The sequence below is a fragment of the Dermacentor silvarum genome, chromosome 1, assembly GCF_013339745.2.
Source record: "Dermacentor silvarum isolate Dsil-2018 chromosome 1, BIME_Dsil_1.4, whole genome shotgun sequence".
In the NCBI taxonomy this organism is placed as follows: Eukaryota; Metazoa; Arthropoda; class Arachnida; order Ixodida; family Ixodidae; genus Dermacentor; species Dermacentor silvarum.
This window is the reverse complement of record NC_051154.1, coordinates 238,641,575-238,659,306: the sequence shown is the minus strand read 5'-3', so window position 1 is coordinate 238,659,306 and position 17,732 is coordinate 238,641,575. Positions and strand designations below refer to the sequence as shown.

At 45.8% G+C, this 17,732-nt stretch overlaps 1 protein-coding gene across 1 annotated transcript; it reads right to left on the bottom strand.

Annotated features, from left to right (window-relative positions):
* Window positions 1–537: 537 nt before the first annotated feature.
* On the bottom strand, window positions 538–17,697 carry LOC119436977 (uncharacterized). The gene is made up of 5 exons (XM_049660474.1): window positions 17,592–17,697; window positions 13,285–13,457; window positions 12,701–12,763; window positions 11,131–11,252; window positions 538–757 (listed from the first exon to the last, which is right to left on the bottom strand). The coding sequence occupies exons 1-5, from the start codon at window positions 17,695–17,697 to the stop codon at window positions 559–561; spliced, it is 663 nt and encodes a 220-aa protein (XP_049516431.1). The 3' UTR covers window positions 538–558.
* Between the last annotated feature and the right edge of the window lie 35 nt (window positions 17,698–17,732).

Sequence of the window (17,732 nt, the reverse complement as noted above, 5' to 3'; positions counted from 1 at the left end):
TCCACAAAACTTTGCCTTGCTGGGTCTCCTGCGAACTGAAATAGTTTCTAGCAGGGAAACATTTGTCAGTGATGCCGTGGTTCAATCAGAGATGACATTCTGTTGTCAGTCACAGCTGGCAGAATAGCATTACACAAGTATACGAAACAATGCTGTGCTACAATGAATTCTTAAAAATAAAGAATGATGCACATCTGGAAAAGCACTCTACGCACCACTCTATCCGGCAATACAAATATTTTCTTCCGATGTCGGTGCCTCATTTAAAAGTAAATTGTAACTTAAGGGTGTCCCTTGTCAAGTATTGCCATATGCTTGGAGAGCATCACGCAGAAATAATGGCCAGTTCTTCGGCATACCCTCCATTAGCGAATCCCTTGCATATTGCATTTTACCAGAACTGCAAGATAAATTAGAATATGCTGTTTTTTTTTTGTTTGTTTTTTTTACACACACACTGTACGATGAGCTTTTCATGAAGTGCATAGAACAGGACTGCAAGCCAAAATGCTGCAAGACATCTACTTCACATCATGCCACACAGTCAAACTTTATTACCTAATAAATGAGAAAAGATGCAGAAAGTGTAATTAACAAGAGTGACAAATAGCAGCAAAGGTGGCCATGCATAGATCTTCGAGACGATTGCTGTCGCAGCCAGAGCAGGCCAGTCTTTGTAGGAGAGCACTGGCTGCCCACAAATGCTTTCTGTCGCAGGTCACGCATGAAGGTTCTTGCAGACACAGGCAAGCAAACTCTGCACAGACGAGGGAAAAAAAAAACAGAAGGGGAAATGAAAATGCGCAAATTGGAAGTTCAATTAACAATATGTGCCAAGCAAGAATTTTGCCTCACATTAAAAATAAATTTAAGCCCTCTTTTGTTTAAAGTACTGGTTTCTTAAGGTATGTATGTGATGATGCTTAAAATTACTAGTATATTTCCTGGCACATAGTTATTAAAATGCAGAGCAGAGTCAGAGAAGTGCCTTCAAATTAATATAGTATGGTGTTTAGTGGTTAAAAAGACGTTCACATACCGGTTGCGCCAGAAAGTGCAAAGTGATTTGGAGAGGTTGCAAATTCATCAGTGCAACTACAGGGTGTTTTTTAGCTGCACCAAATTTTTGAAATTTCGAGTGTACGGATTGGCAGCCTCTAGATACAGAGCAATTTACGCACTTGCGTGCGTAATTAGCGAAGTTACGGTAATTTACTTTTTAATTATCAACAATAGGTAGCTACAGCAAACCAGTACTTTGGGGCCCGTCCTCGACACTACCTATCCCAACGATCAAATTTTTAATAGCAGAGTTCATGTGGGAGCTACGCGAACAATTAGTTCCCCTTGGCAGGCGCCTTGAAACCGAAACTGGCTGCAAAAAGAGCGTCTGTGTCATCCGTAGAAGCGCCATTCAGCATTGCGAGCAAACTTGGCACTCTGCACACTAGGACGTAATCTTGCTGGTGATAGCACGGAAGTGAAAGAATGACAGACTGAAGATAGTGAACAATTCTGAGAGGAACGCTTGAGGTTTTCCATCTTGAACTTCCGAGATCTACGCAGTATTATCGTGAGAACTTCAGCTTCCTCATAAATTAGCAACTTCCGCTTCCGCCACAATTAGTAAGAAAAGCGACACCTTCCCGTGGCGTCACATTTGCTTGTAGACACTCCTTGCCGAAATGACGAAATTTCTACCACCCAAACCAAGCCTAAATCCGCCCTCAAAAAGCTTGTAGTGCACTGAAAGCCGAGGCCAGTAGTGTCATTATGCGATCCATTTCAACGAATTAAGATAGGACCACATAATTATTTTGGTCCCTGATAAATGCAACCATAACTAAATTTTGTGTATGGCTACCTATCAAAATAGGATAGTCAATTAAATAAGCTTTTTTTATTAATGGAAGAGTAATTTGTAGGAGTCTATGCTTTGCTTCATTTTCTGGTTATGAAAACTATTGTCAAGTGCGTCGAACAAATTTATACAGTGTAGACACCCAGAGAGCCACACTGCCATGAAAACGGCTGCAGTGCATCTGCGGTATGATTTGCCAGAGAAAAGGGAAGGAGGCAACGTTTTTTCGCATACATAAGAAGTGTTCGAGATAAATACCAAAAATGGAGGCCTGCGCGCTTTTTCCCGTACAGTAATGAAAACAGGTATAAAGGAACGCCACAACTCTGCTTCAGAGAGAACGAGTAAAAGCATATGAAATCCATGGACTTCCATTCTGTGCAAGACCACATCACTGAGCCGCAACGTATTTTTCGCAGCCACCGGACAAACGCTGTAGAGGAGTTCTCCAACATAATGAATGCAGCAAGGGAGGCAGCCAATCACTTAAATGTAGTGATATCGGTACCAAGACAAGTCTCTCGTCAGGCCCACCGAGACAACTATGGGATTCAATTGCCGGAGGAATACTACCATGTGGCAATATATGTGCCGTACTTGGACTGTCTCACTACTTCTTTAGCTCGCCGCTTTCCTGAAAGCATGAGAGGAGCTTCAAACTTCTCCACCTGCATCCATAAAAAATGAAGCACTTGAGCAGTGTTGAGTTCGCTGCCCTCGCCAAAGAACTCCAATACTTTTACGGCATTGACAAATTCAAGGAAGAGGCCATCTCTTGGTACGAGATGTGGTGCAACAAAACTGGGGACCCATCAGAAATAACTTACTGCGCGCTTCTACATCAGGCCAAGACATTCTTCCCTGGTGTTGCAAAAGCCATTGAGGCGGCTCTGGCTTTGCCAATTACTACCTGTACGGTCGAACGCTCCTTCAGTACAATGAGGAGAGCGAAAACCTGGCTACGCTCAACGATGACAAACAACAGGCTGGACGGCCTTTGTATGATGAGTGTGCACCGAGAGCGTGTAATGAAGCACAGAAACAACTTCATCACCCGTGTCATCATGCAATTTGCCCATAAAAATCCGAGGCGTCTACAGCTGCTGTTCAAGGAAGACTGATCGACTCGACTGAGTGACTGTACTTGCATGTTTGTGAACATATTGTGCTGGTCATCAATTCGGGTGAGTTGAGAACCTGCATGCAGCGAGACTGAGCACTCTTCGCCATGAAGTGATAGTATCTTTCTTGCATTTTTAAATTTTAATTGTTTGTTAATAAACGAACATTGTATCTCCTCAAGCCAAGCATTAATGTGCTGTTTTTAATTTTTCTTTCATGTGTGTATTTTACCTATTTATTTATAAATAGGTAAATTTATTCAGCAAATGGTGCCTTTTTTTTTGCTGCGAACATACCCCCCCCCCCCCCTTCTCCTCCTCCAGTGCCAACAACCAACGCCCCCAACGCAAAAAATTTTGTGGACGCCCTTGCCTCCGATTGATATTGAAATAGATGACAAAAAAAAAACAGTACAGGTAAAATTAGATTCATGACAAATTTTTGCAAAGCAGCTCTGGAACCCGCAGCATCATGCCTGTTTTACACCCACATGCGACAACACAATCTCGGACTATAGCCTCCTATATTTTTTTATGCCCGCGCAGTGGAGCAGCGGAGGTCGTCCGCTGCCCTCCCCCTTCCTCCTTTATTTACGCCTGCCTTCTCCGCGAGCGGCGCTTGCACCCCATATTTGCCTGTACATGCTGCGGAGCGTACCAAGCATAGTTCGCTACGCTGCAACGTGTTGAGGCACCTCGAAGTACCCTACCAAAGTGGCTCTACAAGCAAAAATTGTCCCGTGTCCGTCGTGTTGGCCACAGGTAAGCTTGTGCGTCTTGCAGAAGCAATGTTTTGTATGTTTTTTTTTGTTTGAACTATCAGGGAAGCATGAGATAACTCGCAATCGGTGTGTGCAGTGCTCGCGGAATAAAACGCGGCTTGTAAACATTCAAAAACAACAAATGGTATGTGCAATTCCATGCGATAAGAACGTCATATCGCTGCAAATCTGTGGGCTCTGATGTATAGTGTAAGAGGCAGTGCTAAGCCATCGTAGCACAAATTCAGGACGCTGGAAGTGGAAGTATGTTTAATACATAGCCTTAAATCATCGCTTTTAATTCCTTGAGCATTGTACAATAAATTAATTACATGAATGTTTATTGTTGAAACAGCGTTCCGAGCGTTAAGGTTCAGTGTCACTGAATGAAGCGACCGTTTGTTTACTCGATTTTACGGAACCACATGAGAGTTGCTAGCGCCGTCACAACATATATTGTTTACTACTATAAAAACCGTGATTTACGGTGCATATTTATGCTGCGTTACTTTCGACATACCAATTTGGTTTTCTATCTGCAGTGTGGAATCAGTTGGGGTGCCCGGCGCCCGACAAGATGCCGTACTGCTGCGTACCACGCTGCAAGTCTTCGAGCAAATAACGGACGCCAGGCATATCGTTCCACGAGATACCACGCAATCCGGAACTGCGAGCGAAATGGCTAAAGGTAATTTCTCAGGACGACTGGACACCGAATACGACGTGTTACTCGACTGTATGCAGCCGACACTTCGGTTCCTCCGACTTAAAGGAGGGCTGCAAAATTCGCAAACTCAAGACGCTGTTCCCAACATTTTCGAAGAGTGTTGTGCCATAGCACCTGCCATCATCGCCACCCGTCCCTCTGGGTCCTGCCGACTAGTCGCCAACTGGGACGCGGCGACACAATGCGACGCGGGTGCCTCAGCAACCGCCCCGTCTGGATCCTGTCAACGAGTGGCCGAGGGGACGCGACGACAATGCGACGCGAGTGACGTCAGCAACCATCCCGTCTTCCTCCTGTCGACGAGGAGCCGCCGCCAAGGGGATTTAAGGAAGAACCAGCCCATTGTTAAGCCACAGAGAGTCGCCACCGGCCGCCCCGTCGGTCTGGTGCGCTCTTACCAGCTCTTACTGCTTTGACCAGCTATCCCCAGCTAATGGCAGCTATTACTGCTATTTCTGTACATATTTGTACATATTGTATAAAGCTTTCGTCTCCTCTTCGCCTGCTTCAAGACTCCGTCTCTCGTCCCGGACCCCGAGTCACAATAAGAGTATCCTGCATACCTGCAGCGTCTAAAAAATAGAGAGAAGCGACGCGTCTGAGAAACAAGAGGCAGCTGCACCAGTGAACACACCACCGTCGAAATCAAGAGTAGTCGAGAGCCAACTGGAGTCTCCTTCGCTTCCTCTCAATGACTTGCCGTCCGTCGACGTCGCCTCTCAAGAGTTATCACTGATGGATTGCTCCGCAACTGAACTGCCGCTACCTCTGGAAAACGGCGCAAGCGATCGCTGCATCACTACGACCGTGCAGGTGGACAGAGCTGTGCAGGTGTCGTCATTATTCTCAGTTTCGGCAATGGACAAACGAAAGCGGAGGACGTAAGGAGCAAGACTTGAACACGCGAATTGCGCAACTCAAGAACACCGTCGACAAGTACAAACAGTAATTGCAAAAGCTCAAGGCAGAATACTATGTGTCTGCATTCCTGCAAGTTGTGAAGAAAGTGAAAGAGAAAGACCTGGCTGCTTCAATATTAGTGGAACAAGTTCAGAATTTCGCAAAGAAAAAACCTGCGTAACCTCTCGACTCGTGCATACAAACACGTAACGAGCACAGGTATTCTTTGGCTTCCCTGTCAAAGTACCCTCGAGTGCTTTACGGGCTCATCAGGTTGAGAAGTTGGCATGACCGAACTCGTGAAGCAAAGGCTGTCTGCAGAACTCGCTTCTCATCCCTCGTTGCAAGCGAGGGCATGCTCTTTAATTGTAGACGAAATGCGCGTCAAACAATGGCTACTGTATCACAAGCAAAGAGATGTCTTCATCGGCGAAGTGGACTATGGTGTGAACTTCCCCAAAGAAACAACAAATGAGCCTGTGCTGGCCAACTCACTCTTGTGCGAGTCCTTAACAGCCTTTCAGTTTCGTTCAAAATACCCGTGTCGTACTTTTTCGCGAGAAACTGCACTGGCCGTGAGCTGCACATGCTCATGAGACGTTCTGAAGGAAATTGAAGAAATAGGATTTTTCGTTGTGCACATTGTCACAGACAACCACAAGATCAATGTCTTGGCTATGCAACTTCTGTGCAACGGAAGCCTCAAGCATTGCATTGACCACCCTGGAAAACCGAATCGAAAACTATCTTGCATTCGATCAGTGCCACCTGATCAAAAACGTGTGATCACAGTTTTTGTCCCGTGACATCGGAAAAGGCGGCGAAATATCAGCAAACGACTTGAAGAGCCTCTACAGAATGCAGCCTTGACGAGAAAGCACGTATTTCCTACGAATATGGAAAAAATGAACATGCAGAGAGCAGTGCAAGTTTTTTTCTCCTCCTGCGACAGCTGCAATGAAGCTCTTGCAAGAGCAGGCGGGCCACACGTGCGATGCAAGCTTCGCGGGTGTCGGACCGACAGTGCAATTTATGGACACCGCTGGTTCGTGCTCATGGACGTGAGTAATTGTATCCAGCACATACAACATCAGAAGAATGCAGACTGCAAGCAGTTTGAATCTGCAGGCGATGAACGGCTAATCTGGCTTCCTCCACTACCTGGCCGATCTCAAAAGTCAGTGCCTGGCAAGGAACTTCCTAACCAAAGAGACTTGCGAGGGTCTTGTGATCACAACTCGTTCGAACGTTGAGTGCATTAGATATCTTTGTGAAGAGATGTCTCTTCACTTCGTTTTGACGAGGAAAATGTCATCGGACCCAATCGAGTCGTTCTTTGGCTGGCTGAGGAAATCAGCAAGATCAAATGACCAAACGGACGTCCGCGCCGTGCTCACAGGCATCGAGAAAACCCTCAAGACCGGTATAGCATTGGCGTCGAGTACAAGCAACATAATGGCAGCAGAAGAGAGTGATTGCTTGTCAACGCTGCCGCAACAGAAAAACACAAGGGAGCAAACCAGCGAGGAATTCCCTGCAGATGCACGTAGAGAGCTCATAGAGCGACTAAACCAAGATAAGCCTCTACTTCCCACTCCAGATGTGGCCGCATTGGCTATGGTTGGTGGCTACCTCGCAAGAGCCGTACGAGAAAACTTGTAATGTGAGGAGTGCTTCGCGCTCTTAACAAAGCCAAACGCCTCGACACCATCGGACTCGCTCATTAAACACCAAGATCGCGGTGGACTTTACCCGTCCGCACAACTTCTAGATGTTCTCTACGCACTACAGAAGTTAGAAGTTTTAGCAAGAAAAAGGCGTATGCATCACCCTCTAAAGGAGGCTGTGAACAATGCTACCGAAGTCCTCCGCGAGCACAAAGCTTTGATGTGTTCGAAGTCAGGGCACCAAGAGAATTTGCTCAAATTATTGCTACGAAGTTCTTTCGCCCAATATTCACCAATTTCGCTCTGAAAGCGACAGACAAACAAGACGTCGCCAAAGTGTTCACAATAAAGCCACTGTCACGAAAGACCCTGAAACTGCGAGCTTGATCTCACAGCTGAGGGCTTAAGTGAAAGGTCCAGTTTTCACAATATGTCTCGTGTTGCTTGCTTTCAATGTACTGTGGGGATTGAAAGAAACGCGAACAGTGCAGCACCTACATTCTCTGATAATTCGCATTTCTTTTCGAGTGGTTGTAGCTTGCATGATAACTAGAAGCCACTAGTATAAAACTAGTCTAGCATCTTTTTATTCCCATCAGGGTCACAGCAGGATGAAAACATCGCGACGCACTGTGCGTTTCTTCCCATCACCCCTGTACATCATGAACAAACACCAGTGCAACCTCCGCATTTATTTCACAGCTCGCATCTCTAATACGAGCGAAAGTTTCTCTCCACAAGCACACGCGCAACAGCGTAGTCGCGTCGTCTGCTCTGTGTTGCGTCCCGAATCGACCGGGCGCATTCTTTGATTGTTTCCCATCGAGGCAGGCACTTTCATGAGCGTCGCCCAGACGGCGATAGTGCAATTTATGAACCGACGAGACGGGCAAACAGGCGCCCCAACTCGGCAGTGCCCATTCTTTGGGTGCTTCCCCCGATGCCACCCCTTTCATCAACGTCGCCCAGACGGCAACAGTGCCCGACACCGAGTAAGTGCTCGCTCTTACTTCCGGACGTACTCATCCCTCTGGCTGAAGGATCACCGGCCTAAACGCTACCCGTTCCCAACATCTGGGACTGGATGGATGGATGAGGCTGAACCCTTTAAATCGGGCGGTGGCATACGCCACCTAGCCATGGCTATCAACATAATTTGTACTTTGTGGTGGGTGAAATTTCACCCCTGCCTTAATTTTATCCACCAATCAGATAACCTCTGTTTGGTTATCTCTACCCGCTTAAAGTCTATTTTGCCTTCACTGTCCCTAAACCCCAATGCTTTGAAAAAATCAGCCCCGTTGCCTTGCACTGTAGGGTTAAGCCCCTTACAGAAAAGTATGAGGTGTTCAGCCGTTTCCTCTTCTCCACACGCACAGCACAACGTGTCTATACCTTGGTACTCGACTCGGTACATCTTAGTCCGCAATACTCCCGTCCTGGCTTCAAACAACAAAGAGCTTCCCCTAGAATTATCGTAGATATTTTCTTTGGCAATTTCTTGCTTGAAAGTTCGGTATGTGCCCAGTGCTGATTTCGTCTGCATCCCTGCTTTCCACAGACCCCTCTCTGTTTCCTTAACCTTTTTCTTAACCGCTGTTTCCTGGTTTGCACCCCTCCTGCAGTCCAAATATTTGATTGACAGTTTTCTGGTCAGCTTCCTCCATTTTGTATCAACATTCCTCATGTACAAATAACTGAAAACTCTCCTTGCCCACCGCTTTTCTGCCATTTCTCTCAATCGCTCCTCAAATTCTATCTTGCTGCTGGCTTCCCTGCCCTCGAATGACGTCCATCCCATGTCACCCTGTACCCCCTGATTTGGTGTATTTCCGTGTGCTCCCAGAGCCAGTCTACCTACCCCTCGCTGCTTAACTTCCAACCTTGCTCGAACCTCTGATCTCATGCACAGGACCGCATTGCCGAAAGTCAAACTAGGGACCATCACCCCTTTCCAAATCCCTCTCACCACTTCGTACCTATTGTAATTCCACAGTGCCCTATTTTTCATCACAGCTGCATTTCTGCTACCTTTAGCCGTCACATATTTTTCATGTTCCGTTAGGTACTCAGCCCCATTGTTTATCCACACTCCAAGATATTTGTACTTATCCAGCACCTCCAGCGTAACCTCCTGTATCCTATGCTCGCTGCCCTGATTATCATTAAAAGTCATGACTGCCGATTTTTCTTTACTAAACTTCAAACCTAAGCTATCTCCCTCTTTACCACAGATGTCCATTAATCTCTGCAAGTCTTCCTTGCTGTCAGCCATAAGTACAATGTCATCTGCATACATCAGTCCTGGTAATGACTGTTTAATCCATTCTCCCTGCTTGAAATAGGAAAGGTTGAAGCCAAGTCCGCTCCTCTCTAATTTTTTCTCTAATCCTTGTAAATACAGCATGAACAACAGAGGTGACAGAGGGCACCCCTGCCTAAGCCCCTGCTGTATCTCTATAGGCCCAGATACCTTGTTTTCCCATTTTATAAGCACCCTGTTACTTTTATAGATATCTTTTAAAAGATTTCTTACTCCATCTTCCACCTCTAGAGTGCCCAGTATGTCCCACAAATCCTTTTGGATTACACTGTCATAGGCTCCCTTGATATCCAGAAAGGCAAGCCATAGGGGCCTGTGTTCCTTTTCTGCTATTTCAATACATTGTGTCAATGAGAACAGATTATCTTCTAACCTTTGTTTTCGGAACCCATTTTGTAGTTCCCCCAGCACCTCCTCGCTCTCCACCCATGCCTGCAGTCAGCTTCTGGTTCACCCCTCTGCTTTGAATATCTGTGTTCCCTGGATGCTTCCTGGCGTTTCTCTATGGCCTTCTTAACCTACTCATCCCACCAGCTCTTGGGTTTACGTCTTCTGTTCCCTTTTGTCCCGACTCGTACCTTAGTAAGCTCTAGCTCAAATAGTCCTGTTAAATTTGCATATGTCCATTCTGTTTTTGTATCCTCTGAAATTACTTCCTCAATTTGCTGGGTTGCTATTTCAAGCTGCTTTTCCGAGTAAGATATCCCACCTGGTTGTTCATCTTGCCTCCTACCTACTTTCATTTCCCTTCTAAAACTCACCTTAATACGTTTGTGATCACTACCTAGACTTCTGGAGCCATATTCATCTATGCTCATTACATTTAGCCTATCGTGCATCCTATGTGACATTAGTGCATAATCTATCGTCGACTGCAGGCTCCCTACCTCCCATGTTATGTGCCCTTCACACTTCTCAGTACTGTTGCATACAACTAAGTCATGCATTTCACACATATCCAGCATCATGTTGCCTGTTGAGTCTGTGTACCCGTCCATGTCTTCTATGTGTGCATTCATATCTCCTAGTATAATAATCTCGCACCCTTCTCCTAGCTCATTAATGTCACTTGATATGCATTCCAGCATTTTTTTGTTTTCCTCTTTGGCATTTGCTCCTGTCCACAGGTATACAAAGCCAAGGAGTGTCTGCTCTCCTGCAACTTTCCCTTTTAGCCATAAATGCTCCTTGCATTCCTGTTTGACCCTTTCCCAGTTCATACTTTTATGAATGAATGCACCAATTCCACCCCCTTTTCTGCTGCCCTCTGTTCTATTGCAATATTCCCATGCATAGTCAGGATTACAGGGAGGTTGCTCCATGTCCCTAAGATGTGTCTCCACAAACCCGTATACCATCAGCTTTTCTTGCCTTAGTTGCTCGTCTATCTCCTCCCACTTCAGCCTATTCCTGCCACCTTGCATGTTAATGTACCCTATGTCAGAATGACCTTGCCTATGGTGCTTACGTCTATTTCTTCTCCAACCGATTCTATGTTTCTTGAATCTTGGAGCCTCTCTGGGTCCGTCTTCGTCTACACTGGTGGTCTTAGGGTTCCCATACTGCCACCCCATACTGGGTATGGGGTGGCAGCGCAGCGTGGTGGCGAGCGCATGAACTAGAAGGTACAGGCGGAGCGCCTTGCTCCGCTCGCCACTCGGCGGGCATGAAAAAAATATAGGAGGCTATGCTCAGACACATGTGCCATCACACATCATTGTTCGATCCCCTCGGAATAAGGTTAAATAATAAATAGTCCGCACAACCTACCTGCGACGAGTCATTCGGCAGGCGCCAGCCAAGCACCGATGGTGGTAGAGCCAAATTGAAGTTCGTTCTTGTATGGAAGCCTCAGCCCATGTTTTATCAATCCAAGCAGCAAAGCATACATCCTGCAGCACACACAAAGATATGAAATTAGACTCCTTGCTGATGCTGTACAGTAAATTCCTGTAATGAAACTAAATCACACAGAAAACCTTTTAGAATACAGAACTCGTCACATACTGGCTTGAACACATTTGCGCATTGGGGAAGCAAGGTGCAACGTACACTGTTGTAGCAAAATTTTACCCATGCATGAAATACTGGTGAATCATGACACGAGTTAATTTGCGAGTTCTTGCATTGTATTGACTACCTACAGTTGAGTTTAGGAAGGCTTGGGGAAACAAAGTAGAAGTAAACTGTGTACATACACTGGTGCTGAGACGCTCCACTAGCATGTAAACATCCGGTCGTAAAATTGTACATGGCACCAAAAGTGTAGGCTGCGATGGTGCTCGACGCGATCTAGATCCACCACTTTCTCTACGACAAGAGTGGTACTAAAACGTACTGTCAGCCATACTCGCGATAGTATTCAACGTCGCGCGACCGGAGGTGCAGCAACGAAGCCTTGGGGTGACCCAACTTCTCGCGCTTCTGCAAAGCTGGGCGAACCCACCACAGCCGCTTCCGAGGTGTCCGCTCCTTCTGTTTATTCATTGTCCATTTCTAGGAAACAAGTATGTAGAAGTATAAAAAGCAATTTCTTCTCCCACTTCCATGGCAGAAAAAAAAAGTTGGGCAGATTCCTCGTTGGCGCTCCGCAATTCTCCTCGCACGGGCGCGGTATGTTGCAAAAGTCGCAGGGCACTTTTTTCGTTGCGCGGTGGTTTTCTCGTCGCGACAATAGATTGGGAGCATATATGTCTCACGTATGACGCGCAGGCTTCGGCGAGCCCCAAACACAAGGGCCAGCCCGGGTTTTAGCTTTGGTGTACTGGAGGCACCGCCAATAATACTAAATGATGAAATGTTATTAAAACCTGTAAAATAAAAACTATTAAAGAAATATAATCACGCCTAGGCACCAACCTTTGACTCAGCGCTACCATGCCCGTATGAGGAGAATTACGGAACGCCTACGAGGAATTTACCGAAGGTCGCAGATGACACGCAAAGTTCCGCGAAATGAACACTTTTGATGATGGGTGGGACAATGAATGAACATACCGCTCGAAATGGTGCGATAATGAGCGCCACCACGCCGACAAACGTACGCAGACTAGATGGATGTGGGCGAAAGCGGCAGCGGTGGCCGCGGCGATAGCATAACAAATGTGAACAACTTGGACATGCGCGGAAAAGATTTTCCGGCCGCTTTGGGCTTTCCGCCCGCTTGCCGCTTCCCGAGTGTGAACGTAGCCTAAAATAGTGGCAGCTGATTAGGGGTGTAAAAAATTTTTAAAAATGCCCGTTAGCTAAATGCTGGGTATTTTACCGTGAAGTGCTCCCTGGTCTTAACGCACATACAAAGCATTGTGAGGATCAGAGAGGGTAAAGTACATTGGCTTACACTGATCACAATGATGAGGTCCCGCCATCCCGCTAGCACCAAGACACCAAGATGTCCCGCCGTCTAAACAGTGAAAAGAACAAAATAAGAGCATCAGGTCAGTTGAAAGCCAGATATGCAATTACAAATGAGGTGAACCACAGTTTATTAAAAACGACAAGCAGTCCTGATTGCACTTCCAGATGAAGCATGTACTAGGCTACAAGTTTTGCAGCTTATAAAAAACCAGTGCAATTTTGCATCAGCAGCCGATTGCATTTGACAACGCATAAAACAAGTAAGCATTGCGGTGGCAACGCTACAAGCTGTATAGTGACAAATGCGCGTGCGCGCACGCTATGCTAGTGTAACGTACCCATGCAAGGCTCATGATTATGAGCAGCGTGTCCCCGTGAATGCACTCCCTTCGGTTGTTTCATGCTACGTTAACAACAGACTATAAACAAGCAGAACCCACGTATAAAAATAAAGCTGACAAAAACCAACAAGGCAGTAGAGCACAACCGTCAATAATTGTCGCGATTAACACCTAAAAAAATTCGGACATTGTTGACGAAAAACAAAGCGTAAAGTATTTCACTTACCTGAAAAAGTGCTATCCAACGTGCGCCGTACAAAGGCGCATCGAGAACGAAGGTAGCGAACGCAGATCCCCCCCATTGTGGTAGTAAGCCGTCGGCGAAAAAACGCAATACAGCCGATGTCACAAAGCACACTGATGCAAAACTTAGGGGCACACGCCGCGACGGCGGCCGAACTGACGATGTCACACACACATTTAACGCAGAAAAAACATGGGATAGAGTAAGACGAACTCGTCATGGAGACAACTCCTTATATAGGCGGGCGTAGTTGCAAACAGCGCCCCCTGGGTGCGGATTATGTGGGTTTCTAAACCGCTTCATCACACAGCTAGATGACCCCAGTTGATATCAAATAAATGAACAGCTAATTAGAACAGCACACAACTAGCACAATGTACGAACCCACGAACGAGACATTGCTTGCGTACACTAGCGGCCGTTTTTTCCTTCCCTCATGTGTTTTTTTTTTTTTTTTTTTTTTTTTTTTTTTTTTTTTTTTTTATGGAAACTTACTGCCTCCTAGTGTTGTACGATATAGTCTACTGGACGATAGTCTGCTGGACGAGTCTATAAACCTGCGCCTCCGAGTGGGCTTCTATAATTTCGTCTATCGCGTTATGGAGCCCTAGTAGTCGTTCTGTGCTCGTAGACTGGGGAAGTCCCTGCACACGTTTGAGGCCCGTTCTTATAAGCCCGTCTAATTTGACCTTCTCCGCCCTGCTCCAATTAAGGTAGGGGGTTATATAGGTAATGTGGCTTAGGAAAAAGGGCTGGAAAGCTTTGATAAGATTGTCCTCCTTTAGCCCGCTTCTTCGGTTGGAGATGCGGGTGATCATTCCGATGACGTTTCCGACCGAGTCTACCCTCGGTATTGGCTGCCAGTTTTTGGCTTTGATAACTATCGGAAGACATTCCAGAGTCTCGACGTTTCTGACTCCCTGCCCAGATTGTCTGTACAGCAAGAGTTCCGATTTGGACGGGGAGAGATGAAGCCCCGTGCGGCGCCGGAGAGGAACTTCTCGATGCATATGTTTCTAGCGCGTTCTGTAACGAGTGTTCAATCGTGGCCATTGATCCTCCCGGCACCCAGATCGAAATGTCATCCGCGTAAATGGCGTGTCCCACGTTCGGGATCTCGGCGAGGCGAGCGGAAAGCCTGTGCATGGCTATGTTGAACAGTAGCGGGGAGAGGACCGAGCCCTGCGGGGTGCCACGGTTTCCCACCTCGTATGGACCTCCCGAAACCGTTCCTAGCCTGATGTGTGCCTTGCGGTTCGTCAAGAAGGGCGTACCTTCTGAAGTCGTGAAAGTTCCTTCCCAGGTTAAGGGCAGAAATTTCTCGCAGTATGTGCCTGTGTTTGACCCTGTCGAAAGCTTTGGCGAGGTCCAGCGCGAGGATACCGCTTACGTCGCGGGTCTTATTATAAAAAAATAGGCCTCTTGATCGAGAAGAGCTGTGTTGACAGGGACTGTCTGAACACTACAAGGCTGTGCCTAAAGAGTTCCCTGCTCTCAATATGTGCAACGATTCTGTTGTGGATCGCGTGTTCCGCGACCTTGGCGATGCAGGACGTAAGAGAGATATCCGAGAATTTGAGAATTTGAGGCCCATATATATGGGCCTCAAATTGTCTATGTGCGGGGGCTTACCCGGCTTAGGGATGAGTACTACTTTGGCGGTGTGCTATTTTTCTGGGACTTGGCCGGAATTCCCTACCCGGTTGATAACCTCGTTATCTAGCCACCTAATCTCGTCTGTAAGTGTTTCGATGGCCCTAATCATCCAGGTTCCTGAGGAGCTTATTCGTGACTCCGTCCGGCCCCGGCGCCGATCTGCCGTTAAGGTTGCACAGGACGTGTCTGATTTCGGACGTCTCAATTATGGCTCGTCCAGATCTGGCGCCGGATGGCCTTCGTAAGCGATTTAATTCCTCGCCCCGGAGGTCCGAACTGTGGGCCAGGGGAGGTATAAGACTATAATTTTGACTTAAATAAATGAAATATATATGGTTGTGATCTCAAAACACACACACACACACACACAAAAAAAATAATTTCAATTTAGCATTGCCGATCTACACACGTTACTGCTTCTGCTGTTGTGCGTGGCCTCCGAGCTAGCAGTGCTGTGTAGCGTAAAGCCCCTATACCCAAAGAGGTTAAAAAAAAAAAAAAAAAAAAAAAAAAAAAAAAAAAAAAAAAAACTTCTAGAGTGGCGGCGCCCGCTAATGTTTACGAGCAGGGTGAAGCAAGCGCTTGCCCTGACTTTACCTCTGAAAGAGTGCCGCGCAGGCTGCAGTCCGCGCACACCTTAAGTGCTTTTATTGTGCGAATGCAAACGCTAGGGTAATTGTAAAATAAAAGGTGGTTGTTTCTAGCCAAAGTATTACATTTATTTATTTTATTTTATTTATTTAATAATACTGTAAGCCCATGAAGGGCCATTACAGGAGTGGAAGATACGAACACATACACTAATACAGTATGACAACAAAAAAGCAAGTAAATGAACAACTGCAGACGTCTCAACAGGGATGAGAATCAGTTTAAATTCTATGCACTGTGCAAATTCCCCCCAAAAAATGAGAAACATGAACAGATACACCTATGGCAAAGTTATGATATACATATTAGTTAGCGGCAAAAAGAATATCGTGTACACATTGTAAAAATTCTTCGACACATGAGGCTGACATGACAGAGTCGGGGAGCGCATTCCATTCTGTAATACCTCTCGGGATAAAGCTGTACTTAAAACAGTCATTTCTGACTTGAGGGGGTATGATGCACTGGCTATGACGATGTCTGGATATTTCATTGTCGAGATTTTGAAGTACTTGTGTTTGTCAACAAGCAATTAACCATTAATGATAAGGTAAATATGTTTCAGTCACTCATACCTGGTACGCAAATCTAGCGGAGCTAAGTCGGCAAGCTTACAAAGTTCAGTGGGGGATTGGCAGTAGCGATACTTGTTAAATATGAACCTTGATGCTAACCTCTGGATTTTGTCAAGTTTTTGTTGGTTGGATTTAGTGTAGGTATCCCATACAGTTTTAGCATACTCCATGATAGGACGTATTAAGGATTTATAGGCTAACCTCAGGTGTCAACGCACTTATATTCCGCCTTAGGCTCCAGAGCGCTTTGCTAGCCTTACTACATACAGAATCAATGTGTTGATTCCATCCGAGGTCAGAAGTGAACGTAATTCCTAGATACTTCTGTTTATCGACTCTGTTAATAGTTATACTACCTATATTGTAAGGAAAATGCAAAATTTCTTTCTTTCTCGTTATGGACATAACAGATTTAGCTGCGTTCAGTTCCACCTGCCAGTCGTCACACCATTTTTTAATTTTCTTGCAGACTAGACTGTAAATTGGCGTGATCATTACTATTTAAAATTTTATTATACATCACAATCATCAGCAAAAAGTCTGACAGGGACACTAATATTACTGGGCAAGTCATTTATAAAGATCAGAAATACGACACACCTAACACACTTCCCTGGGGAACACCTGACACAACACGGGAAGGGCGTGATGTGCACCCGGCGAATTTCTCTAGAAGAAAGGTAAGATGAAAACCACTGAGTGATGGCGGGGTTTTGAAATACGGAATTAATTTTTGTGATTAACTTCGGGTGGGATACTTTGTCAAATGCTTTCGCAAAGTCGAGGAAGATTATGTATGTTTGACCACGGGAGTTTAACGTTTCAGAGAGGTCATGTACAATTTCAATGAGTTGGGTGGTTGTTGAAAGCTTTTTTCGGAAACCATGCTGTCCAGGGAAAAAATAAGTTGTACTTGTCCAAGTAAGAAACTAATTGTTTATAAATGATGTGCTCGAGGAGCTTAGAACACGCGCTTGTAATAGAAATTGGTTTCTAATTTGCCACTTCCGCAGTACTGCCACCTTTCTTTGTGTATAGGTATGATTTTTGCGCATTTCCATGCTACCGGGAAGCAACCACTATCAACAGATAGTGGCTAAGTGTTGATATCAAGAACTCTAAAAAATGCACCACGGCATTCAGGTTTGCTCCTAAAACCTGTGAAACAAAGGTGTATATTTAATGGGATCTTTACAGCAAAATTAGCCATCTGAAACATGTAGGAGGCGAAAAGCAGGCGTTTCCTATATTCCACTATTCCCTGATGTCTCTTCGTGCCCTGAGTAAGATGGCGGCGGCCTGGCTTCACTTTCAAAGCAGCATTGCCACACCAGAAGTTTTTTTTTTTTTACAACCTCCTTGAGTCTACCCAAGGAGGTTAAAAAAAAACCTCTTCCTTGAGTCTACCGCGGTCGCCACGGGCATTGTGCATGGGTTGCCGCGACGAGCCGAGCCTCTTGTCGCCGAGATGCTCAACTTCTGGCTGGGGCTTATTATGCAAGGGCACCAACATATTTGATGATAATGTGTTCAACACACCAGATCAAA